This window comes from Salvelinus alpinus, chromosome 7 (assembly GCF_045679555.1).
Source record: "Salvelinus alpinus chromosome 7, SLU_Salpinus.1, whole genome shotgun sequence".
In the NCBI taxonomy this organism is placed as follows: domain Eukaryota; kingdom Metazoa; phylum Chordata; class Actinopteri; order Salmoniformes; family Salmonidae; genus Salvelinus; species Salvelinus alpinus.
In genome coordinates, this window is record NC_092092.1 from 28,816,591 (window position 1) to 28,842,008 (window position 25,418).

At 41.9% G+C, this 25,418-nt stretch overlaps 2 protein-coding genes across 5 annotated transcripts in view; one reads left to right on the forward strand and one right to left on the reverse strand.

Moving 5' to 3' along the window:
• Positions 1-206: 206 nt before the first annotated feature.
• On the forward strand, positions 207-19,872 carry LOC139580151 (BTB/POZ domain-containing protein KCTD5-like). 4 transcript variants are annotated; one of them, XM_071408689.1, is made up of 7 exons: positions 207-690; positions 11,400-11,508; positions 11,654-11,745; positions 12,949-13,095; positions 13,624-13,749; positions 14,194-14,317; positions 15,324-19,872. In XM_071408689.1, exons 1-6 carry the CDS (start codon positions 337-339, stop codon positions 14,281-14,283), a joined length of 918 nt encoding a protein of 305 aa, XP_071264790.1. In that variant the 5' UTR covers positions 207-336; the 3' UTR covers positions 14,284-14,317; positions 15,324-19,872. The 4 variants fall into 4 exon arrangements, with proteins under 4 accessions (XP_071264790.1, XP_071264791.1, XP_071264792.1 ...); XM_071408690.1 differs by having other exon boundaries at positions 12,952-13,095; XM_071408691.1 differs by having other exon boundaries at positions 208-690; positions 12,949-13,047.
• The window catches only part of LOC139580152 (guanylyl cyclase C-like), a 43,125-nt gene continuing 37,059 nt past the window's right edge, over positions 19,353-25,418 (reverse strand). The window contains exons 16-27 of the mRNA XM_071408693.1: positions 25,320-25,406; positions 24,936-25,068; positions 24,598-24,735; positions 24,271-24,359; positions 24,019-24,110; positions 23,543-23,701; positions 23,193-23,385; positions 22,896-23,070; positions 22,622-22,720; positions 22,411-22,505; positions 22,182-22,258; positions 19,353-20,468 (exon numbers count right to left, since the gene is read on the reverse strand). Of these exons, the coding sequence (XP_071264794.1) occupies positions 20,240-20,468; positions 22,182-22,258; positions 22,411-22,505; positions 22,622-22,720; positions 22,896-23,070; positions 23,193-23,385; positions 23,543-23,701; positions 24,019-24,110; positions 24,271-24,359; positions 24,598-24,735; positions 24,936-25,068; positions 25,320-25,406 (1,566 nt within the window). The 3' untranslated portion in view covers positions 19,353-20,239. The remainder of the gene's footprint in view (positions 20,469-22,181; positions 22,259-22,410; positions 22,506-22,621; positions 22,721-22,895; positions 23,071-23,192; positions 23,386-23,542; positions 23,702-24,018; positions 24,111-24,270; positions 24,360-24,597; positions 24,736-24,935; positions 25,069-25,319; positions 25,407-25,418) is intronic.

A 25,418-nucleotide genomic window follows, 5' to 3' on the forward strand; every position in this document is an offset into this window, starting at 1 on the left:
TACATAACAATGCAGTTGAAAATAATTGCAGTCTTGGCTCAGATAATTATTGAATAATATCAGGCTATCATACAATTTTATTTTTATTTTGACATGATTTTCTTTAGGCTAGATTTTGGAACTACAAGATCCACAGTTCTCGGTGCACGGCAACAGCTTGGACATGACGCTCCAGTTGCTCAACCGGGGGAAGATAGGCGGAGCTCAAGTCAAAGCAGTACACGGTTGTGTGGTAGAGAGGGGACAGGCGTTGTTGAAAGGGAGAGGAAGCTGAAACGGCAGTTGGTACGCAAGCTATTGCATTTTAACGTTGCTTGCATCCATTGCTATTTCCTAATGGCAACGGAGGATAAAAAGAAATCTGTGCCGCAGGCTGAATCAGAAGTCGGTTCGTTACCGACACCTCATGGCTACAATAACAATAATAACAACAACAACAATAATAACAAAGATAGCGAGGGAAGCGAGAATACGACCACAGCCACTTCGAGCGCTACCGCATCGAGCGGGACAGGAAATCACAGCATCGGGAACGGCTCTGGAGTCAACCCTACAGTGGGAAATAACGGGAAATGGGTCCGGTTGAACGTCGGCGGCACAGTATTCCTCACAACGCGGCATACCCTACTCAAAGAACAAACGTCCTTTCTCTATCGGCTCTGTCAACAACAGGACTTACATTCGGACACGGTAAGGCGAGTTGATCAAGCGCTTGGCTTCGATCAAGATAACATATCAGAGAAGAGCGACAAGGCAAGATGTTCGATCGAACTCTCATGATCACTTGATGGAATTAATTAATTGAATGGATGGATGGATGGATAGACGAATGAATTACATTTGAATGGTACCACTAGATATGGCTCTGTGGTACCCCTACCCACCACCAGATATGGCTCTACCCAGTGAGTCAGATGGATGTGCACTGGCTGCCTCATACAGACCTGTGCAGAGGGTTTATGCTGGCAGCACAGAGGGGGAGGAGGGTGGTGGGGTAGACAAATATCTATAGATAGGTTGGCAATATGTGACCGATCTGTTTGTGAAATACAGTACTTCACTAATGAAGTAAGCCTATAATAGGATTTATTTGAGAGTGTCTGTCTCTTTCTGTATGTGTGATCACAGATAGTATTGTCCCTTGGCCTCAAACATAGCCCTATAGTAGGCTGCTATAATTGGTTTGCCCTCCTGCACCACTGGTTACAGTGAGTAGATAAGGTGCATAATTTTTGTGTGTGACCTTCATTAATGCCCTAGTGTCCATTAGTCTCGTTCCTACTCTCTCTTTCTCTCCCTCTGTCTTTTTCTCTCTTTCCATAGAATAAGTAAAGAGATTGTATGTGCGACTGTCTCTGTGTTGAGGTAAATAACACCTCTGTTTCCCTGTGGGACCTACTAAAGGACCTGGCACTAGGCTTGGCACACCGTGTAGTTCCTTGTGCAAATTCCGGGTAAACCATTAAACACACCAGATGAGGGTTGACTTTTCCTGACCGGAGGCAGTGTGGCTGAACAGAGAGGCGAGGATGACAGGCGATAGAGAGACAGAGTAGCTAATTTTTAATCTTCGCCCTCTGTGTGTGTGTGTGCACATCTGTCTCTGTCCTCCTGCACCACTGGCCACAGTGAATAGATAAGGCGCATCATCTTTGTGTGTGACCTTCATTCCTCCTCTCCCCCTTTCTCTCTCTTATGCCTCTAGTCAAACCCCATCTACACACTCCCTCCTCTCCTCTGTTATCTCTCACCCCTTTTATGGTCCCTCTCTCCTTTCTCCCCTCTTTCTTTTCATCCTCTTCTCACACTTGAGTCATCTTATTCCTCACAGGCTACTGTCATGTCATTGCCTCTTAAATTACTGTTTCTAAAACAGTACTAACAGTCTACTTCTTTTTCTCCCCACTAATTTACTGTTAGTCCCTTCTTGTAACCTGGTTTATGATGAAAGGCCCCATAGAGTCCTCAGGAATACAGAGTACCCAAATCCAACATTACATCCACAGAAGAAAGAGAAGAACAAGTACTAGGCCACTAGCTGTGTTTTTATTTTTCTATTACACAGATGATTCTATCTTCACAGGAGCTCTATTGTTATTCGCTGGTTTGTGCTCCAATCTTCAGTGGGTTGCCGCAGTGTTTAGAACACACACACACCAACTGTGTATTACTATTTTAATAAGATTATTGTCTGTCTGGCACCTAAAGGCTTGCCCCCCCTCTCTGTCCCAAAATACACCCCTGGTGCCTGCTGTCACCCCTGCCCTGACTCCCACTCCCTTGTGACCTCCTCCGGTCCCTTCCTGTCCCCCTCCTGCTCTTCTTTCTCTCATTATATTCTACTCTTGTCCACCTCTCCTCCTGCTCCTCTTTCACTCCTCCTGCTCTCCTTCTGGCTCTGTTCACAGTACTCCAGCTGAAACCAGCATGTATGCTGTGGTTACAGGTTCTCCGTTATCACAGTTCATGATTGTTGTGAAGCCTCTCCCTCCACCCTCTGTGTCACTGCAGATTCCAACACAAACTCATCTTGATAACCTGGGTAGTGATAAGATACATTGGTTACGGAGTTGGGACAGTAACCGAAAGTTTGCTTGTTCGTAATCCCCGAGCAGGCAAGGTCCTGGCCCTGATATGCAATGTCTCCAAACCCCCTCTGATTTTAAATCAAGATCTGGTTTTGGTATTTTTCATCTAAATGTACGCAGCCTGTTGTCAAAAATTGATGGGGTTAGGATTTGGGCTAAATCAACTGATGCTGATGTAATTGTGTTTTCTGAAACTTGGCTCAGCAAGTCTATTTTTGATAAGGATATTTGTATAAGTGGTTACAATGTTTATCGCACTGATCGGGTTAAGAAAGGTGGGGGTGTGGCTATATATGTAAAATCTAAATTCCATGTAAGTGTGGCAAAGTCTGAAACTATTTGTAAACAGTTGGAATTTCTTGCTTTGAATATTGAGGTTTCAAAGGGTCTCTCTATAACTGTGATTGGCTGTTATAGACCCCCCTCTGCTCTCGGTGATGCATTTTCTTCTTTGATGCACCTTATGTCTAAACTTCTTTACAGTGAAATGATCTTGATTGGTGATCTCAACTGGTGTTGGTTAAAGCCGGTGTCGGATGATTTAAAAATGTTTTGTAATTCTATGAATCTTACCCAGTTGATTAATTCACCCACTCGCCCAAATCTTAAATGCCCAGATAAATCTACCCTGATTGATTTGATATTGACAAATGTTCCACATAAATATTCTGCGGTTGGTGTTTTTTGTAATGATTTAAGTGACCATTGTGCTGTTGTTGCTGTTAGAAATACTAAGGTTCCAAAGACAAATCCACGTTTTATTCGTAAAAGAAATTTGAAGTGTTTTAATGAGCAGGCTTTCTTTCATGATTTGTTTTATTTTGACTGGAGCAAGATTGAGCTTATCCCTGATGTGGAAACTGCCTGGATATTCTTTCATGATGGTTTTTTCCAAATAGTAAACAAACATGCACCATTCCGCAGGTTCAGGGTTAAAGGGCGGGATAATCCATGGTTTTCTTCTGAGCTGTCTTGTATTATTCACGACCGTAATCTAGCCTGGGCTAAAGCAAGGAAATCTTGTTCTGATGCTGATTGGCTTATTTTTAGGCAGTTAAGAAACAAGTGTTCTTTTCTTCTCCGGAAGGCCAAGTCTGAATATTTTATGTCTGTTACCACTGATAACCTGAATGACCCTAGAAAGTTTTGGAAGGCTATTACGTCTATGTCTGGTAACAGTAATGTTAATGAATTACCGTCATGTGTTTTGAAGGACTCTGTTGCTATATATGACAACTGAAATGCTGAATTGTTTCAATGAGCACTTTGTATCATCTGGTAGGCTGTTTGATTCAGTGTCCTCTGTCTCTGTACAACCCTGTGTGGATGAACCAGTGTCCTCTGTCTCTGTACAACCCTGTGTGGATGAACCAGTGAGAGCTGGTCAAACTTTTAGCTTTCTGCCATTCTCAGTGCAGGTGGTACATAAAGCCCTGAAATCCTTAGATCAAAGAAAGCCTGCAGGTCCTGATCTTTTGGATCCCTGCTTTTTAAATCTGGCAGCTGATTTCATAGCTGAACCACTTGCATATCTGTTCAATCTAACCCTGGAATGTAATGAAATTCCAAAGATCTGGAAATCAGCATTTGTCCTACCACTTTTAAAAGGGGGAGATCCAACTCTTTTAAATAATTATAGGCCAATCTCAAAGCTGTCACCCCTGGTGAAAATACTTGAAACCCTTGTAAGTGAACAGCTAAAAGAGTTTTTATTTACTAACTCTATTTTATCAATGTACCAATCGGGCTTCAGGAAAAAGCATAGCACAATTACAGCAGCCATGAAGGTTTTAAATGATATCACTGAAGCCCTTGACAAAAAACAGCACTGTGTTTCACTTTTTATTGATCTCTCTAAGGCTTTTGATACAGTTGATCATGCTATACTAAGGCAGAGATTATTGAGTGTAGGTCTTTCGGAGCATGCAGTTGCATGGTTTGCTAACTATCTGTCTGATAGAACTCAGTGCACTCAATTTGATGGGCTTATGTCTGTTAAATTGTCTGTCCTGAATGGTGTGCCCCAAGGCTCTGTACTTGGTCCTCTCTTATTCACTATTTATATAAATGATTTAGACAAAAATGTCCAAAATGCACAACTTCATTTTTATGCTGATGATACTGTTATTTACTGTTGTGCCTCATCTCTTACAAAAGCTTTCCAGAACTTGCAAACTGCTTTTTATACTGTTCAACATACCTTGTGTCAATTGAAGCTTATCCTCAATACTGACAAAACTAAACTAATGGTGTTTTCTAATGCAAGAAATAGACCTCTGAACCTTTCACCCATTACTACCTGTCAGGGCAAGGAGATTGAGGTTGTAACCTCATATAAATATCTTGGAATTCTAATTGATGACGGCCTCTCTTTTAAATTGCATATTCAACAACTTACAAAAAAATTGAAGCTGAAATTGGGATTTTATTTTAGGAATAAGGCCTGTTTTTCTTTTGAAGCCAGAAGGAGGCTAGTATCAGCTACATTTATGCCTTTACTAGACTATGGGGATATTTTATATATGAATGCTTCTGCTCAGTGTTTGAGATCAATTGACACTCTTTACCATGGCACTTTGAGATTTATTTTAAACTGCAAAACCCTTACGCACCACTGCACTTTGTATACCAGGGTTGGCTGGCCTTCTCTAGTCACTCGTAGGCTCAGTCACTGGTATACATTTATTTACAAAGCCATTTTGGGTTTACTACCTTTTTATTTGGGCATTTTTATTGTTCAGAAATGTGGTGGGTACTCTCTTCGTTCGCTAGACTTTATCCTGCTAACTGTTCCAAATGTCCGAACTGAATTTGGTAAAAGGGCTTTTATGTACTCTGCGCCATCGTCTTGGAACACCTTACAAAATAATTTTAAACTGGAAGAACTTGTCCCGATTGGTGTTTTTAAATCACTGATGAAGGATTTTGAGGCTGATTCCCTGACCTGTCAATGTTTTTAATTTGCTGTTTTTGATATTGTTATACTCTTGTGAACTCAATGGTTTTTACTAGATTACTTGTAGTTTTTCATGTTGTCTGTCTGTAATTTTTTGTAATGACTTGGTGCTGCCTATCTTGGCCAGGACGCTCTTGAAAAAGAGATTTTAAATCTCAATGAGCCCTTCCTGGTTAAATAAAGGTTAAATAAAAAAATAAAGGTGAAAAAATCTGCCGTTCTGCTGTTGAGCAAGGCAGTTAACCACCACAACAACAGTTTCTACCCCCAAGCCATAAGACTGCTGAACAATTAACCAAATGGCCACCGGATTATTTACATTGACCCTCCCCCCATTAGTTTTTTAACACTGCTGCTACTTGCTGTTTATTATCTAGGCATAGTCACTTCACCCCTACCTACATTTAGCCATGACCTCGACTAACCTGGACCCCCACACATTGACCGCTACCCCCTGTATATAGCCCCGTTATTGTTATTTTATTGTGTTACTTTTTATAATTTTTTACTTTAGTTTATTTGGTAAATATTTTCTTAACTCTTTCTTGAACTGCGCTGTTGGTTAAGGGCTTGTAAGTAAGTATTTCACGGTAAGGTCTACACATGTTATTTTCGGGGCATGTGACATATAAAGTTTGACTTGATTTGATTTTGATCCCCGGGCGCTGATTACATGGATGTCGATTAAATAGATTTATCTTCTCAAACTAATTTGTGAAAAATTATCATATCTGAAAACTACAAATTGCAAGAACAAATCACTCTGGAGTCAGATGTTTACTGGATGTGTAATTTAGTCTATTAAAGTTCAAATTAGGCAGGTCTGGTGCCGAAAAAGAAAGGAAAGTCTTGCCTACTTCACCAATATTTATTTTGAAAAAAAAGTTGTGTGGGTAGTCCAGTGAGTAAAAATACTTTAAAGTACTACATACAGTGCCTTTTTGTCACCCATCTACACACAATACCCCATAATTACAAAGTGAAAAGATGTTTTTAGAAATGTTTCACATTTATTAAAATGTAATATAGAAATATCTAATTTACGTAAGTATTCACATGCCTGAGTCAATACTTTGTACAAGCACCTTTCAAGCACAGCTGTGAGTCTTTCTGGGTTAGTCTCTAATAGCTTTCCACACATGGATTGTGCAACATTCCCATTTTTCTTTTTGAAATTTTTCAAGCTCTATCAAATTGGTTGTTGATCATAGTCTACCGAAAGTTGTCTGTTCTTTCAGGCCTAAATATGCGCGCTGGCCAGGTAACCTCTAGGCCTACTTCTAAGCGTAATTGGGTGTGTGTCCTGTTATACTGGTGATATACAGTATGTAATGGGGAATTGATATACACTAACAATCAAACGCAAACAATTCACATAATTAAGTTATAAAACAATAAATGTGCACAATTGGCAGGGAGAGAGCGCATTCTGGAGAGAGAAGTGCATTGTGCATCTGGGCGCTACATGATCAATCCGACGTCTGCATTTACAGTAATACGGCCTGTGCAGAAGGCAGGAGATTCATACTTCTTGCGCTTCGTGGAGCAGTGCAGAGCTGTTGTGAAGGAAGTTGTCAAGGAAGTGAGTTTGGGTTTATACAGGATGTACCGCCCCCACCTACCGTCAACCAACCAATCAATGCAGAGCTATATGGAGCCCTCCACATTGTTACAACATTTGAGAGGCACATGGCCGATGCGGTACAAAGGTCGACACTCCATTTGGAGCCACCGACCATATTTTCGGATCAAGCATATATTGGCTTTTAGTCTAGGCCAAAGCAATGTATTAGTTCACTGAGATGGGCACAAATATATATTTAATACTGCTCTACTAAAAATGATTGGTCGACCAACAGCCTCTCAACCAAACAATGACCAGTTGACTCATTGGGGTCAGCCCTAGTTGATAATTGCCATACATTTTCAAGTAGATTTAAGTAAAAACTGTAACTCAGCCACTCTGGAACATTCACAGTCTTCTTGGTAAACGACTCCATTGTAGATTTGGCCTTGTGTTTTAGGTTATTGTCCTGCTGAAAGGTTAATTCCTCTTCCAGTGTTTGCTGGAAAGCAGACTGAACCAGGTTTTCCTCTAGGATTTTGCCTGTGCTTAGCTCCATTCTGTTTCTGTTTTATTCTGGAAAAACTCCCCAGTCCTCAACGATCACAAGTATACCCAAAACATGATGCAGCCACCACTATGCTTGAAAATATGGAGAGTGGCACTATGTATTGGATTTACCCCAAACGTAACATTTTGTATTCAGGACAAAAAGTGAATTGCTTAGCTACATTTTTTGCAGCATTTCTTTAGTGCCTTGTTGCAAACAGGATGCATGTTTTGGAATATTTTTATTCTGTACAGGCTTCCTTCTTTTCACTCTTTCAATTAAGTTAGTATTGTGGAGTAACTACAATGTTGTTGATCCATTCTCAGTTTTTTTTCTATCACAGCCATTAAACTCTCTTAACTGTTTTAAAGTCACCATTAGCCAAATCCTTGAGCGGTTTCCTTCCTCTCCAGCAACTAAGTTAGGAAGGATGCCTGTATCTTTGTAGTGCCTGGGTGTATTGATACACCATCTAAAGTGTAATGAATAACTTCACCATGCTCAAAGGGATATTCAATGTCTGCTTTTATATTTTTACCCATCTACCAATAGGTGAATTGAATACTTTCTGTGCAATATGCAGGACTGTTGTTGGCAGAGTGATTAGGACTTTACAATGTTAGAGGCTAGTGTTATGTGCTCTTGTGTGTACTATTTGACTTCCAATCCAAAATAGACCCAGCACTGAAGTAGCACAGTTGCAGATCTGTATGTGCTTCAGCCAACTTTATCGTTTATGTTGTCATACATGATAAAGGCAGTTCACTAAAACACTTGATTTCAAAGTTTAACAAACCCTACAACTCTATACACAAGACTACTTTTTAACAATTTACACAGAACATTTTACTAAAACACATTTACTGAAAGAACTGTGCAATTGCAAAGTTTGGTAACAGAATTCCGGTAAAAATCTCCCTCAGTTTTTTGTGTCCAGGTTTTCCAAAAACTTAAATATCTGCTGAGATTTCAACAATGTCTGCAGAAGGAATGGGGTGTCAGTAAGGACATGACACATTGAATTTAAAAAAATTGATTTTGGTTATTGAACTATAGTAAGTGAAGTGGATTTACACCCGGTAACAGAATTGCGGTAACATCATTTTTTCATGGGTCCCTGAGCTGTACTACACAGAAATGCATAATTATGGATATGAATGTCATTCTCTTCATGGTGGTGTATCCTAAATAGGTACACTAAGGTATACATATTCAATATCCTCCTTTGCATATTTGGGTATTATTCTACACACTGGCTATTTTTTTTTTTATTAGCTCTGCCCCCGAACAAGACCAAACTTGGACCAAATCTGAACCAGTCATAGACGTCAATGTTTCACAAGTTTGGACCTCAAAGTACAGAATAGTAGAGTTCAGTAGAGTACAGTATAGCACAGAACAGTACAGTACACTAGAGTTCAGTAAGTAGTGTTGAGTTCAGTACAGTAGAGTACAGTAAAGTATAATATTGTTCAATACAGTACAGTAGAGTACATTAGTGTACTCAACTCTAGTGTGCTCTATTGTGTATTGTACTGACATCTGCTCTACTGTACTGTACTCTACTGTACTGTACTGAACTATACTCTTGTTTACTGTGCTGTACTGTACTCTACTGTTCTGTCCAAACTTTTGAACCTGTGGTTTGTGACTACCATTATTTTCCATTGTAGCCAGTTCAATTGCAGAATATCCGTTACCAATGTTTTTGTTGGGGGAAATTCCTTTACCAAATTCTGAGTTTGAATCACTTAATTCATAAACAAAATTGGTATCTTTAAAAACACGAACTAATTTATAGGTCTACCTTCTGTGAACTTTAATTATCCTCCCTCTTCATGAGGAAAATAAATTAGAAAATATCTGTAAGATAGGTGGGTTTTTGGTAAAGAAATTTCAAGGCACAAGGCAATGTTTCTTAAAGTTACAGAAGGCAAAACTAAATATGTGTTGATATTAGTCTTTACTTTAACATTATTGTGTTTTGATGCATTTCTGATACCGTTTAAGACTTTTTCTGTCAGATGTTTTCTATGACCCCTTTTCCATCTGTTTGACCAGAAATCAAAGCCTTTGCTTGTTCTTAATTTTTAGGATGGAAAATAGTTGAAAAATGTATATATGCCTTAATAAATAAATAAAATACTCTTCGCTTTCATTAGACACTCAATTTGATATTCTCCTATGAACTTCACATGTTGGTGCACATGGGTCCTTTTAGATGGAAATGACCTGACCAGGCTAGCATTAGACTGGTTCAGTTTGGTCTCAGCCAGTGTTTTCACACCAGGAGAGGAAGTAAAGATTGTATGTGTGTCTGTGTCTGTCTCTATTTCTGTGCTGAGACAAATAACACCTCTGTTTGCCTAACAGATATTTCCTGTGGGACCCAGTGATTCCCCCATAGAGACCTGGCACTAGGCTAGGCACACCGTGTAGTTCCTTGGGTAAACCATTAACACACCAGATGAGGATTGGATCTTCCGTGGCATTTTTTTTAATGGGCTGACTGGCGGCAGTGTGGCTGAACAGACAGGCCAGGATCACAGGAGATCACAGATATAGTGAATTTTTCATCTTCACCCTCACTGTGTGCGTTCATGCGTGAGTGCATATGTTTATCATTCATAGCGAGGGTACCTAGATATTCTGGAAGCCTCACACGGGTGTCGTCATCATACATACTGTCAAGTCATGTCCAATGAGGAGGTGTCTGTCTGTCCTCAACTGTAGTTGCTCTGGGTTTGTTTGTCTCTCTGCCCCTGTCTAGGCCCCTTTCCCCCAGCAACTCTCCTTGTGCCCTTGTCTGTCCTCTGTATCTCTCTCTTTCTGTCTCTCTGTCTCTCTCCCTCCCCCTATCTGAGTCCTCCTCTATCCAGTGTCTGCCAGCTCTCATCTCCAATCGATTCTCCTCTTCTCTGCCTGTCTCCCCAGTCCCTTCTTCATTCAGCTGAGTGCCTCACATACCCTCCATCCCTCTGCCGTCTCGCTCTCGCTCTGATCTGCAGGCTCTCATTCCTTTCCCTCCATTCCTATTATTTTGCAGCACTTCTCCGATTCAGATTCAGAGCTGTGCCCTCTTACCACAGCCTCTCCATCCCACCCCTCTTCTCCATCCCGCTCTCCATCTGCTCCTTAATCAGCTACTTCTGTCTTTCTAGCTCACTCCACTCTGCCACTTGTTTGTGTTCCTGAATCCCTCTCTCCCATTCTCCTCTTTCTCATCTCTCTCTCTGTCTAGAGTCTCTGCGTCTCTGTGTTTGAAAATTGGTGCCTGGGGCTGGTTTAGTAATCGGCATGCAGGGTGCGCTTTATGGAGATGCTGTAAAGGCACTGGCATGCCGTCAGCCAAGACAGGGCCAAGCCATGTGAATGTAACAGGCTCTCTCTCAATCTTTCTCTCCCTTCTCTCCATATCTTTCTCTCTCTCTTCACTCTCAGTCCCTCTTTATATATCCCCTCTCTCTCCTTATCTCTATCCCCCCCACCACACTCTCTCTGAATCTCTCTCGCACTAACTGTAATATAGAACCACTAGGCTCTAATAGTGCCACTCTATCACTCTGAAAAGAGGACTTTTGCTGTTAGTGTGAAACAAGTAATCGCAAGGGGGTTTCCAAACATAGATCTTGACCAAAACCCAATACAATAGAATTGCACAATAGAATAGCACTTAATATTGATCTCATATTCATACCTTTATTAATTCTTATGGTTGTTCTCTCCCTTCCTCTGTTGTAGGACGAGACAGGGGCCTATGTGATAGACAGAGACCCCACCTACTTCGGCCCCATCCTTAACTACCTGCGACACGGCAAACTGGTCTACAACAAGGAGCTGGCTGAAGAAGGTACTAGATTACTTTTGGTATTATATATTGCGTTATGATGCTATTAAAATGTATAGTAAGACTTGTAATAAGAATGTAATAACACTTTGATTGACCACGTGTGTGTGTGCGTGTGCGTGTGTGTGTGTGTTGTGCTCTGTCCCAGGTGTGTTAGAGGAGGCTGAGTTCTACAACATCACTCCTCTGATAAAACTGATCAAGGAGAGGATCCTGGAGCGGGACTGTAAAGTCACACAGGTCAAACACACACACACACTCAGCTTTGTTTTTGTGAATTTTCTGGACTTTTTGGGGAGTTCATTTTTTTTCTTCTTAATCCTAATTCAGGGCATGAAAAACGTCATGACTTTTCAAATTTTTCTTTTTTTCCTACCTTGTCAAGACATTCTGGTGACTTGTCAGGACATTGTGGTCCTGATAAGGTAGGAAACATATACATATACACACACACACACACACACACACACACACACACACACACACACACACACACACACACACACACACACAGTAGATAAGATACAGGGATTTACACAAATACAAGATGGCTACAGGTCTGCTAAAATAAAAACAGACTTGTGCATGTGCCAAGCAGAAAGACTGTTCAGCTATGTCTTTCACTCTGTATTTTCAAGTTATTTTCAGTATATTTCACCCATGTCTATGATTTCTGTTATGTAACTTTCAATCTTCCTCCTACTCTCTCTGTATTATACGCTTTACTGTACCCTCCGTCTCTACCCTTCGGCTAGACACACACTCATGCAGACACACACTGTGGGCTGTGGGGGTGCGTGCTACACCACTGCTTATAACTATAAGAAATCTAAGATGTGTCAAATAAATTATATCAAGCTCAGAGCACCAGCTATGCATTTGGCTAGTGGCTAGATGTCAAAATCAAGACTCTTGGTTACAGCAGACTTTCAATCCCCTCCTAGATGCGTACATAAAAAAAAAATGAAATATTTTATTGCTAAATAGTGTCCCTTGTGTGCACTTCCGATAATACCATATGTTCCAGTATGGTACAGAAACGGTGTGACTGTATCTGGATAGCACCCAACCCTAACGCTCACTCTCACTATCATTCATCTTCCAAACATCACTACCTCTTGCTAACCTCTCGCTCTCCCAATCCTCTTTCTCTCTGCCTTTTCTTTCCTTTCCTTACAAACATCCCACCTTCTCCAACTATTGGTCACTCTGTTTTCTCTTCTGTCTCGTTCTCTCCCTTCCTAACAACCCCCCCCCCCCCTCTCTCTCTCTCTCTCTCTCTCTCTCTCTCTCTCTCTCTCTCTCTCTCTCTCTCTCTCTCTCTCTCTCTCTCTCTCTCTCTCTCTCTCTCATTCTACATCCATACACCTTTCCCACCTACCCATATCTGTACATTCCCTCCCTCCTTCTCCTCACTTTACACCCTCTCTCTCCGTCCATCAGCAGGTGCCTCCTAAACATGTGTACCGGGTGCTGCAGTGCCAGGAGGAGGAGCTGACCCAGATGGTTTCCACCATGTCAGACGGCTGGAAGTTTGAGCAGGTCAGCGTGCGCACCTGCAGAAAGCCCCGCACCGGACTGCTCTGGACTGTGGGTTGGACTCACGCTGCTGCTCTGCTCTACCACACTCCCAACCAATCAACCCCTTTCCTGCTCTCTGTTAGCCAATCAGAGCCTCAGAGTCAGACCAATCAGACCAATCCGAGACCAAGGCACAGTCCCAATCTGCTCACAAAAACGGCCTCCTTTTCACATTTCCTTCCCCTCAGAAGAAGACTGATCTAAACAGACAGACCAGTGATCATAAGGGGAAGGAGATGCAAACAGGATGCAGAGCCAAGGAAGCTCCAGTGGAAGCTATCATATGTTGGCACATTGCCAGTTCAGTAAAGTGTTTTGAGTAATACTGTAATGCTAAACATTGCCGTCAGTGCTTCAGGGTGTACAGTTCAGTCTCACTGCCCACAGTAGAGTTGTAGCAGACATGTAGTGCTGCTAGGCTGTCCTTACCCTCTGTCCCTCCTCCCTGCATGAGCATCCATGGGTTTACCTGCTGTGATACAGGCCACCTCTCTTTCTCTGTCCATCTTTCTCTCTTTTTCTCTCTGTCTCTGATAGATGGTAAACATTGGTTCGTCGTATAGCTATGGGACAGAGGACCAGGCAGAGTTTCTGTGTGTGGTGTCCAAGGAGCTACACACACCTGGCTCAGGCCTGGGCACCGAACAGAGCCACAAGACCAAGGTGAGACTGACACACAGGAAACATATACACACACACACACAGGTACACGGGCAGATGAGTCCGAGGGATATACTCATACATCGTACATCACACACCATTCACCATTCACATATCACCACCATTCACTTCCACAAAGGTCTGAAGTAGCAGGATACGGATCTGTCACAGAGTGTCTCCCTGTGACATTTCTCTTCATCCAAGATGATCTGAGTATCCTTTGATCTTAGTGTTGGCATTTTCCACTCAAACACTGAATGTCACACACACAACTCCCAAATGTCATCCACAAGCGCATTCACATTCACTCCATCATCCACACCTCCCTCTCTCTCATTCTCTCTTTCACTCTTAATCCCTCTCCCAGATACTCAATCTGTTCATTCTTTTTTGTTGTTGTCGTTCTGTCTCATTTTTTTAATTCTCCGTCCTTTTATTCGAGTGAAGGCTTCAGAGGTGCAGCAGGAGAAAGGAGCGCAGGATGAGGTGGAGGGAGGAGAGAGAAATACCACCCCGAATGAGTGGATAAGGGAATGACAGTCTTGTGTCAGTGTTCCAAAGACGTGAATGGGTGAGGATCCATGCTAGTGTTGTTGGCTGGTAGTGGGTAGTAGCAGTAGTAGACTGTGATCAAAAGGGATCCAGGGCTGTTCCACAGCATTACATTTGCCCCAAACTCCATACAGTATTCAAAGGCCAAGGAGAGACTAACTTTTATTAAAGTTTTTTTGGATTTACAAATATGTAGAGAGAGAAAAAAGTAGGCCTTGCACTTTTGCTCCCCATCTTAAAAAGTGAACTACTATTTGTTTGAAATACCATTTGTGATGCCAGAGTGTTCGATATTGCTCTGGGGCCATTGTGTCCTGCCTGGGAAATGATCTGTTCAGCAGCGTAACCCAGCTGGACTGATGATAAGTTAGTCTCACTAGGCAGGCGGGTTGCCTCTCACATTAACAATGCCCTAGATCTGGGATTTCCCAGACTAATGATGAGCTGACGCTGCTGTGCTGCCATTGATCCAACCCGACACCCAAATGTCTCTCATTACCAATGCAATGACATGGAATAGCCCTGACATTTTGTGTAGTGGTAGTATTAGTGTGTTTTACATTTTACATGAAAAAAGACACAAACACACAATCTTACTTGTGCATGTGTAAAGGGGACACTTTGGCAGAACTGCACAGTGGGGCTGCGACGTTTTTGTTTATCCAAACAGCAATTAATCAGGTGCCGAGTAGAGCCAAAGAAACAATACAAGCGCATGTTGTTGTTTTTCCATTCACAACAAAGGGAATCCTGGATGTCACAAACACTATTACTTTATCATTCTGTCCCCATCGTCACCATCAGCATCAAACATAAAAAATACTACATTTACTGTATGTGTTTAGATTGTTTCACATGTCACCCAATCAAAGCTGATACACAGTATGAGATGTTCCCCAGTTGTAAAATATTGTGACGCGTCACATGAACATGTAACCGATCAACTCCGAAATACAACCTTGAGAATATGTCATCTTCAAAGATGGCATCCTCTGATGTTTCTCCTGTCTGTGCTTGTCTTCCAGCTTTTTCAGATCCATGGATCACGGATGTACTAGAGAGAATTGTACTTTTTTAGCTTGACATTTAATTTTGTGTTTGTTGACATATGTTTTATCATTGTTGTTGCTTTTGGAAGAAAAAAAACAGAAGTGCTCAAACATTATTTTTAAAGATTATCGAAGTGTCCCTCTCACCAGCAGCGAAACGCCAACATTTCAAAGTGTGTAGAGACGGATATATGTTTAATTTTTTTAATTTATTATCATTATCATTTTTTTATGTATTTTAGTTCCAATCACCACATAAGCCATGGAAGTTAGTGAATCTTAGTAAAATAGATTTGACCAAAGACAATGATTAAAAGCACTGCAAGTCAATGTGCTCATCCAAATGTGAAAAATGGTTTGAAATTTACATGAAATATGTGGAATCTGGCTCATAAGTAAATTGTTGTTGTTTGCACTAGTTCTGACTTGTCTGATGCTTGATACAGTAGTGAGACCTGGGCCTGAGCCAGTGATGTGGCAATGTGCTGTCTCTGATACTGCTCTGCTGCAGTAGAGATTGACAGTGAGACTCACACAGAAAGACAGACAGATGTCAAGTAACTGGCCACAGTCAGCACCACAAAAAACTCTTCCTCCTTACACACACTCCCTTACGCTCTCTCACAGACACGCGCACACACACAGTCTTGTATAATTAACTTTGTTCGGGCACACAATTCAGTCCCATTCAAAATCCTATTTTTCCTAACCTTAAGTATAGTTAAACACGTACACACACACACACACACACACACACACACACACACACACACACACACACACACACACACACACACACACACACACACACACACACACACACACACACACGCACACACACATCTTTCACTCACTCACTCACTCACTCACTCACTCACTCACTCACTCACTCACTCACTCACTCACTCACTCACTCACACACACACACATACCCATAGCAGTGCTTCCTGTCGGGACATGTGTGTTCCCTGAGGCATGTGCATGCTCAGCAGAGCAGAGCTCTCAGCCTGTCGCCCTTGCCTGGCTCCAGTGTGACTCTAGGCCCTGGCAGGATAAAGAAGAGAAAGGTGCTGAAAGAGGTCTGTGTCTGAAGTGGCACCTTATTCCCAACATAATGCACTACTCTGGTCAAAGGTAGTGCACTATATATGGAATAGGGTGCCATTTTGGATGGTTGTAATGACAGGCCCTTGCACCTTGAGGCCAGGATGTTGTCATTAATACTTTTAGCTAGGACTATGGCACAAATATTTTTAAAGAATTTCATTTTTTTGTATGTATTTCACTGTAAATGAGTAGAAAGGAGGTAAGATAAGACCTTGTCAAAGGCATCATGCACTTAGAACAGAAAATTGTTGCAACTGAATTAGAAGGTTTTGGCACTGGCCATTATCACCTCCGAGCCCCTGCAGCCCAATACTGTCACAGTCCGTAGAGACAGCCTGTCTCTGCAACCTTCAAATACTGCAAATATACTCATTCTAGTCTCTGCATGTCAACATACCCACAGATCACCATTTGAGTTGATTTCAGTTAAAAGCTTTCATGGAGGCAATATTGTGTTTTTGTGCATGTGCGTTGTGAATATAATGTTTGGCTTTGGTCATCAAAAAAGCATAGCATATGGATTAAGATCACTTAATTGGTAAATTGCACACAAGGTCCAACCAACATTTGACATCTGCTTTTAACCCAACTCATCCAAAGCATACATATACAGGTTTTTTTAGAGCAGTGTGTGGGCGCTGCCAAACTGCGCTGTTGTTTTGGGGGGTTAAGTGCCTTGCTCAAAGGCAGGCAGTGGCATCTAGGAATTGAAACCAGCAACCCTCATGTTGCCAGCTCACTTCGCACAAGACTTTTACCGTCGGACACACTTCAAGTTGCTGGCTCGCCTCCCTAACTGTTAGGCTACCTCTCTAACCGCGAGGCTTGGGTGCCTTGATTTCAAGCAAACACAATATAGGCATGTACAAAGTCTCTGGGAAAATTTGTTTGAGTCGGTCAATGGACTGCAAAATTACTATACTACATTTATTTTGTACATGTGTTTTGGTTATTTATTTTCATGACATTTTAATTGCATGTTTTTTTCAGTATCATGATTATTGCTGTAAAATATTTTTTACAACCAAGCTTATCTTGTTTTTCTCCTGTTTTTAAGTATCATTGTTTAAAAAAATGTATTCCATGTCTAGCCATGTGCCTGGCATTGACCTCATGTTTTGGTGGTTTTGCATCAGAAGATGTCCCCCTTAATGAGACTACTCTAGTTTGTAGCCTTAGCTCAAACTGTTTGTGCTTTTCCAAGACATCAGAACTTGAGCTGAAAACCTGGTATTCCTCAGCATGTTTAAAAAAACAAAAAGAAAACATGTTCTACTCATCCATGAGCATGACAGATTTTATCTATTTATATATATATATACGTGTATGTATACAGTACCAGTCAAAAGTTTGGACACCTACTCATTCAAGGGTTTTTCTTTATTTTTACTATTTTCAACATTGTGGAATAATAGTGAAGACATCGAAACTATGAAATAACATATATATGGAATCATGTAGTAACCAAAAAAGTGTTAAACAAATCAAAATATATTTTATATTTCAGATTCTTCAAAGTAGCCTTGATGACAGCTTTGCACACTCTTGGCATTCTCTCAATCAGCTTCACCTGGAATGCTTTTCCAACAGTCTTGAAGGAGTTCCCACATATGCTGAGCACTTGTTGGCTGCTTTTCCTTCACTTTGCGGTCCAAATCATCCCAAACCATCTCAATTTGGTTGAGGTTTGGGTGATTGTGGAGGCCAGGTCATCTGATGCAGCACTCATCCCTCTCCTTCTTCGTCAAATAGTCCTTACACAGCCTGGAGGTGTGTTGGGTCATTGTCCTGTTGAAAAACAAATGATAGTCCCATTAAGCTCAAACCAGATGGGATGGTGTATCTTCTGCAGAATGCTGTGGTAGCCATGCTGGTTAAGTGTGCCTTGAATTTTAAATAAATCACTGACTGTGTCACCAGCAAAGCACCCCCGCACCATCACACCTCGGCCTCCATGCTTCACAGTGGGAACCACACGTGCGGAGATCATCCGTTCACCGACTCTGCGTCTCACAAAGACACGGCAATTGGAACCAAAGATCTCAAATTTGGACTCATCAGACCAAAAGACATATTTCCACCGATCTAATGTCCATTGTTCATGTTTCTTGGCCCAAGCAAGTCCCTTCTTCTTATTGGTGTCCTTTAGTAGTGGTTTCCAGCAATTCCACCATAAAGGCCTGATTCACACAGTCTCCTCTGAACAGTTGATGTTGAGATGTGTCTGTTACTTGAATTCTGTGAAGCATTTATTTGGGCTGCAATTTCAGATGCTGGTAACTCTAATGAACTTATTGTCTGCAGCAGAGGTAACTCTGGGTCTTCCTTTCCTATGGCGGTCCTCATGAGAGCCAGTTTCATCATAACGCTTGAAGGTTTTTGGGAAGTGTTCTGCATTGACTGACCTTCATGTCTTAAAGTAATGATGGACTGTCGTTTCTCTTTGCTAATTTGAGCTGTTCTTGCCATAATATGGACTTGGTATTTTACCAAATAGGTCTATCTTCTGTATACCACCCCTACCTTGTCACAACACAACTGATTGGCTCAAATGCATTAAGAAGGATAGTTTTAACAAGGTAAACCTGTCAATTGAAATGCATTCCAGGTGACTAATTCATGAAGTTGGTTGAGAGAATGCCAAGAGTGTACAAAGCTGTCATCAAGGCAAAGGGTGGCTACTTTGAAGAATCTCAAATATAAAATATATTTTGATTTGTTTAACACGTTTTTGGTTACTACATGATTCCATATGTGTTATTTCATAGTTTTAATGTCTTCACTATTATTCTACAATGTAGACCATAGTACAAATAAAGAAAAACCCTTGAACGAGTAAGTTAGGTTTGTACCAACTTTTGTCTGGTACTGTATATGGGTTTCACTGTAGTTAATCTCATTAACTTGTTCCCGGACAATAGATCAGAACTGATTTTTTTTTATTGGGCATCTAATGCTGTTACAATAGCCAGGGTTGATTTGCTTTACAATACATTATCTTTATACAGATGTTTTTTATGGGTATAACAGTAATAGCAGTCATGCTATATTCTTGTTAAAAAAAATAATCTAAACAATGTAAATATGTGTTAGACAATTGTGCATAATCATTTATAATTCACTGTAGAAAATCAGTGAGAACTTCCTTCCTACCCCCTTTAACGAAAGCTTCAATGTACTCAGATACACCCCCATAACTTCTCAGACATCAGTGACATGGGAATTGTAATGCCTCAATATACTGTAACAGGCTCAATGAAACATGGGTCAATGTTTTCAGTCCCGTCAAGTACTATTATTATTTGTAACATGCTGTACAGGAATGATTCCAACAACTGTAAAATATAATCACATAAATAAATACAGTTTCAATGTCATTTGTTTTTAAACCATAAATCATTAAAATTTTCAAGATGAATTATCACAACAATGGTCCCCATATATTGCAATCAGTTAAAAGGAAGAAATGTATGAGGATTAATCATATTAATATTTGATTGTAGACAACACAATTATTTAACACTTAAAGGTACAATAAGTACTTTTTGCTATTTGCTGTTCTACCTAAGGTCAGTATTTCTTTTCTCAGCGTTTTTGGCATTTCTAGTGCTGAGGTTGTGGAGGGGAAGGTTTCCAGTATATCAGTACAGTGCTTAGTTGGTCTACAGCTTTGTGGTTCCTCCAAGAGGCCAGAATTCTAACTCAAGATCTGCATGTGACTTTAGACTTTCACATCAATAGACAAAAAAACAACATAATAACCCTATTTCTCCTTATCAAAAGAACTACAAGAAAGTACTGAAGTTGTTGACCGTAGCCAGATGGAGGTACTCTGGCTGGTCATCGTTAACCTCCTCCTCCTCTCCCCCCTGCTCCCCTCCGTCCCTCCCCACCCTCCTCTGCCTCATGGACAGGGTATTCCTCTTCTCCATGACCTCTGACCCCAGCGAGCGGTTCTCAAGACACTCCTGGATCATCTGGGCCAGGTCCTGCTGCAGACGCTGGCAGTTCTCCCTGCAGGGAAGGACAAGGACATAGGAGTTAATTATATAGATCTACATACAGTGCATTCGGAAAGTATTCAGACCCCTTGACTTTTTCCCAAAAAATGTACTTGTCAGCCTTATTCTAAAATGGATTAAATCGTTTTCCCCCCTCGTCAATCTACACACAATACCCCATAATGACAAAGCAAAAACTGTTTTTTTGCACATTTATTAAAAACAAAAAACTAAATATTACATTTACATAAGTATTCAGACCCTTTACCCAGTACTTTGTTGAAGCCCCTTTGGCAGCGATTACAGCCTCGAGTCTTATTCTGTATGACGCTACAAGCTTGGCACACCTGTATTTGGAGAGTTTCTCCCATTCTTCTCTGCAAATTCTCTCAAGCTCTGTCAGGTTGGATGGGGAGTGTCGCTGCACAGCTATTTTCAGGTCTCTCCAGAGATGTTAGATCGGGTTCAAGTCTGGGCTCTGGCTGGACCACTCAAGGACATTCAGAGACTTTTCCTGAAGCCACTCCTGCGTTGTCTTGGCTGTGTGCTTAGGGTCGATGTCCTGTTGGAAGATCTCTCTGTACTTTGCTCTGTTTATCTTTCCCTTGATCCTGACTAGTCTTACAGTCCCTGCCTCTGAAAAAAAAACACAACATGATGCTGCCACCACCACCATTCTTCACCGTAGGGATGGTGCCAGGTTTCCTCCAGACGTGACACTTGACATTCAGGCCAAAGAATTCAGTCTTAGTTTCATCAGACCAGAGAATCTTGTTTCTCATGGTCTGAGAGTCCTTTTGGTGCCTTTTGGCAAACTCCAAGCGGGCTGTCATGTGCATTTTACTGAGGAGTGGCTTCCGTCTGGCCACTCTACCATAAAGGCCTGATTGGTGGAGTGCTGCAGAGATGGCTGTCCTGGAATGTTCTCCCATCTCCACAGAGGAGCTCTGTCAGAGTGACCATCTGGTTCTTGGTCATTTCCCTGACCAAGGCCCTTTCCTCCCGATTGTTCAGTTTGGCCGGGTGGCCAGCTATTCTTCCATTTAAGAATGATGGAGGCCACTGTGTTCTTGAGGAACTTCAATGCTGCAGAAATGTGTTGGTACTCTTCCCCAGATCTGTGCCTTGACACAATCCTGTCTTGGAGCTCTACGGGCAATTCCTTTGACCTCATGGCTCAGTTTTTGCTCTGACATGCACTGTCAACTGTGGGACCTTTAAATAGACAGGTGTGTGCCTTTCTCAATCATATCCAATCAACTGAATTTACCACAGGTGGACTCAAATCAAGTTGTAGAAACATCGCAAGAATGATCAAGGGAAACATGATGCACCTGAGCTCAATTTCGAGTCTCATAGCAAAGGGTCTGAATACTTATGTAAATATGGTATTTCTGTTTTAAATTTTTAATACATTTGCTGTTTTTACTTTGTCATTATCGGGTATTGTGTGTAGATTGATAAGGGAAACAAATAATTTAATCAATTTTTGAATAAGGCTGTAACGTAACAAAATGTGGAAAAAGGAAAGGGGTCTGAATTCTTTCCGAATGCACTGTAGATATGTAGCTCTAATGATATCTGTTTACCCTACAAAATGGAAGAAAGACATGAATGTAGAAGTTAATAATATAGATAGATCTAAAGATGACGTGTAGCTCTAGTGATGCACATACTCTTTACTAAGTTATAGGGGAACATATAAATGAGCAGCAGGTTAACTCACGCTGTCGGTGGCGTTGGCAGGTTGTAGTCCTCTCCTGTTTCACCTGTCAACCAGTAGGTCAACTCTGTGCCTTTACCCTGGGATATATATATACACACACACACACACAATCTTATATGATATTCAACACAGTAAATAAGATTACTAAATAGTACAAATGGCAAAAAAATCTGTATGATTCTGTCATGACAAACAGCAAAGCGCAAAGCGGCATGTGCCATGTCCATACCTTGAGAAAAGTCTCCCCTCTCTTCTCGTACTCAAACTTGCAGTCTGTCCTCTGTAGGATGCTGATGGTGGGCTGACTGACGTGGATTCTCAGGGCTGGATAGAGAGAGACAGAGTTGTATTTTACTCACCTGCCATGACAGCTGATATGAACATTTTATGTTTGTGTAGATTTGGTGTGGATATTTCCAGTGTTCCTGTAGCCTGCTTACGATGTCCCGTTGACTCCATGCTAGAGGCAGTGTTGACTGTGTCTCCAAACAGGCAGTATCTGGGCATCTTTATACCCACCACTCCTGCTGCACAGGGGCCTAGGGAACAAGTAGTGAGACTTAAGGGGGGTATTGATGACAGACAGAGGGAGGAGAGAGTGAGGGAAGTTACAGGAAAGAGCAGAGACTAAGGAGGTTTTGTATTGATGATATGTACGAGGAGAGAGAAGGACGTGTTATGAATTCAGGATAGGTCTTGGGGAGCTACGGATACCTGAGTGCATCCCAATGCGGATCCACACAGGTAGTCCCGGCAGATGTCTGAGCTGGAAGGTCCCCATAAATGCCAGAATGTCCAGGGCCATGCGGGAGATGTCCACCGCGTGCCTGTTCCCGTTCCGCCGAGGCAACCCCGACGCCACCATGTACGCATCACCTATCGTCTCCACCTGACACAGGACAAGAAGGAAGACATAGAAGCTATACATCTGCTATTGAACTAAACGTTTTGGTTTACAGTAAGCCTAGCCTCAACCACAACCCTAACCTCAACCCTAACCTTAACCCTAACCTTGTATACGTCGTGGTGGTCGAGGATGCTGTCGAAGCCCTTGTAGATGTCGTTGAGCATGTCCACCACTTCCATGGGGGTGCTGTACTGGCACAGGGTGGTGAAGCCCACGATGTCGCTGAAGTAGACCGTCACCTCCTCAAACAGCTCCGGCTCCACGATGCCTGTCTCTTTCAGAGAACGCACCACAGGACTGGAGAGAGAGAAGTCATTTGCTGGTCTTAAAGTGGTTTTCTGGTTGTGCAGTCTGACAAAGACCTTCTGGTTGAAACACTGCACTTTATAAAACAAGAACATGGAACTGTGTTCGGGTATCTGTTTCTTTTTGTTGTTGTTGTTTGTCGACTGACCGAGGCAGCAGCATGAAGTTGAGGCAGTCGGCCCTGTCTCTCTCAGCCTTGTACAGAGCTGTCCTTTCCTCCACCAGGTGCTCCAGGTTCCGGGAGTACATCTGTAGACGACGGATCAGGTTGTCCATGTAGCTCTCATTAGCCTGGTTGTGCAGGTTACTATGGAGAAAAGAACAGGATCAGTCACACACACCCACACGCGCCACTTTTCAATGTGAGGGATTTCTCAAATGTATCTTAAATGAAAGAGAAGGGTGCAGCTCTACAGCAATTACATGTTAGTTATTTAGAAGCACTGCAAACCATAACCATGCTCGTCTTACTTATATCTCTATTTATTTTGACCAGTTGTCATGTTACAGAGACATTTTACCATCTTTGTAAATGTATTCTTCACCTTTCTGATAAAATGGCCAAGTCCTGGCAAGTGTTTAGCTCTATCCAATAAAAGAGAGATAAAAGTAGGTAGCTGGTACCTGAAGATCTTCCCCAGTGAGTTCTCTATCTTCTTAAAGTCAGGCCTTCGCTCTGGGTCCTCATCCCAGCAGATCTTTATCAGCATGTACACCTGTGGGCATTCAGAAAAAAAAATATGTACAAGCCAATGTGGATTACAGACTCTCTATCTCTATATCTGTCTTTCTCTGTACTGTAAGCCCTCCCCATCTCTGCCTCTCTCTGTTGCACACAAACAGACAGACAAACACACAAACAAATGCCAATCTTACCTCCAGTTCTTTTTCTCCTGCAGTCTCAAAATTCAGATCAGGTCTGAAATAGGTTATTTTGATAGGGTACTGCACTCTGGCCATTTTCTCTGATGAAGACAGAACATCGTGTGTGAGCGTCTTGTTAATCTGCTACACTATGTTGTGCTCAACTGAACAATGCTACAGTTGACCAGGAGGGGTCGATACTTCCCCAGAATTAAATGTAGAACCACTCAAAGTGCCAAAGATTACATTTTAAATAAGGGTAACTACAGTATAGCAAAGCTGATGCAATGATTCTGTTCTGAATTTCTATATAAGGTGTTATATAGGAATGTGTTTAACCTGTGCGGTCGGAGTAGGCCTCGGTGTAAAAGGTTTTCCTCCTGAGAACTATCTCCTGGGCGATGATGGCAAAGCTGTAGACATCTCCCTTCTGGGAGATCCCCTGTCTACGCAGGTGCTCTGGAGCTGTCCACAGGTCTGATGGGGGAGAGAAAGGAGGGGAAGGATGGAGAGGAAAAGAGAGTGAGGGGATAGGGGAGGATAGGTAAAAAAAACAAAGGGCAGAACAGGGATAAGACAGAAAGAGACATCCTAGGACAGACAGACCTCAGGGGAAGTGTATTGCATGAATGCTAACTATGCTAGCAAGCTAGCCCTACCGAAGTAATAGTTCCTACCTCTGCCTGGGTTTAGAATGGTGTTGCAGCCAAAGCCAGTGATCTTGACCACCATGCGGTTGTCCACCACACAGTTAGTGGACTTGAGACGGCCATGGACCTGGATGTCACTGGAATGGAGGTAGGACATACCCTGCGGAGATGAAGAAAGGGGAGGAGGTTTTGTCTTTGAATAAAGGCCTACTGTATTTCAATGACTCAATGTTGTCAAATGGATCAAAGCACTTCGGAAATGTATATCAATATTGACAAGATTAAAACTCTTGGATAGGGTTTTAGCTTGGCTAAGGTTTTAGCATCTTACGGTAAATTGCTCTGATTTGGCATTTTCTGAGCTCATACAAACCAACAGCAGAGTGTAGACTAGAGTTGTTGCCAGCTCACCTTGGCGATGTCGTACATTACAGAGATCTTAAACTCCCAGTCCATGAAGGTCTCCTCCGGGTATGAAATATTGTCATTCAGCACACACTGAGGAAGGAA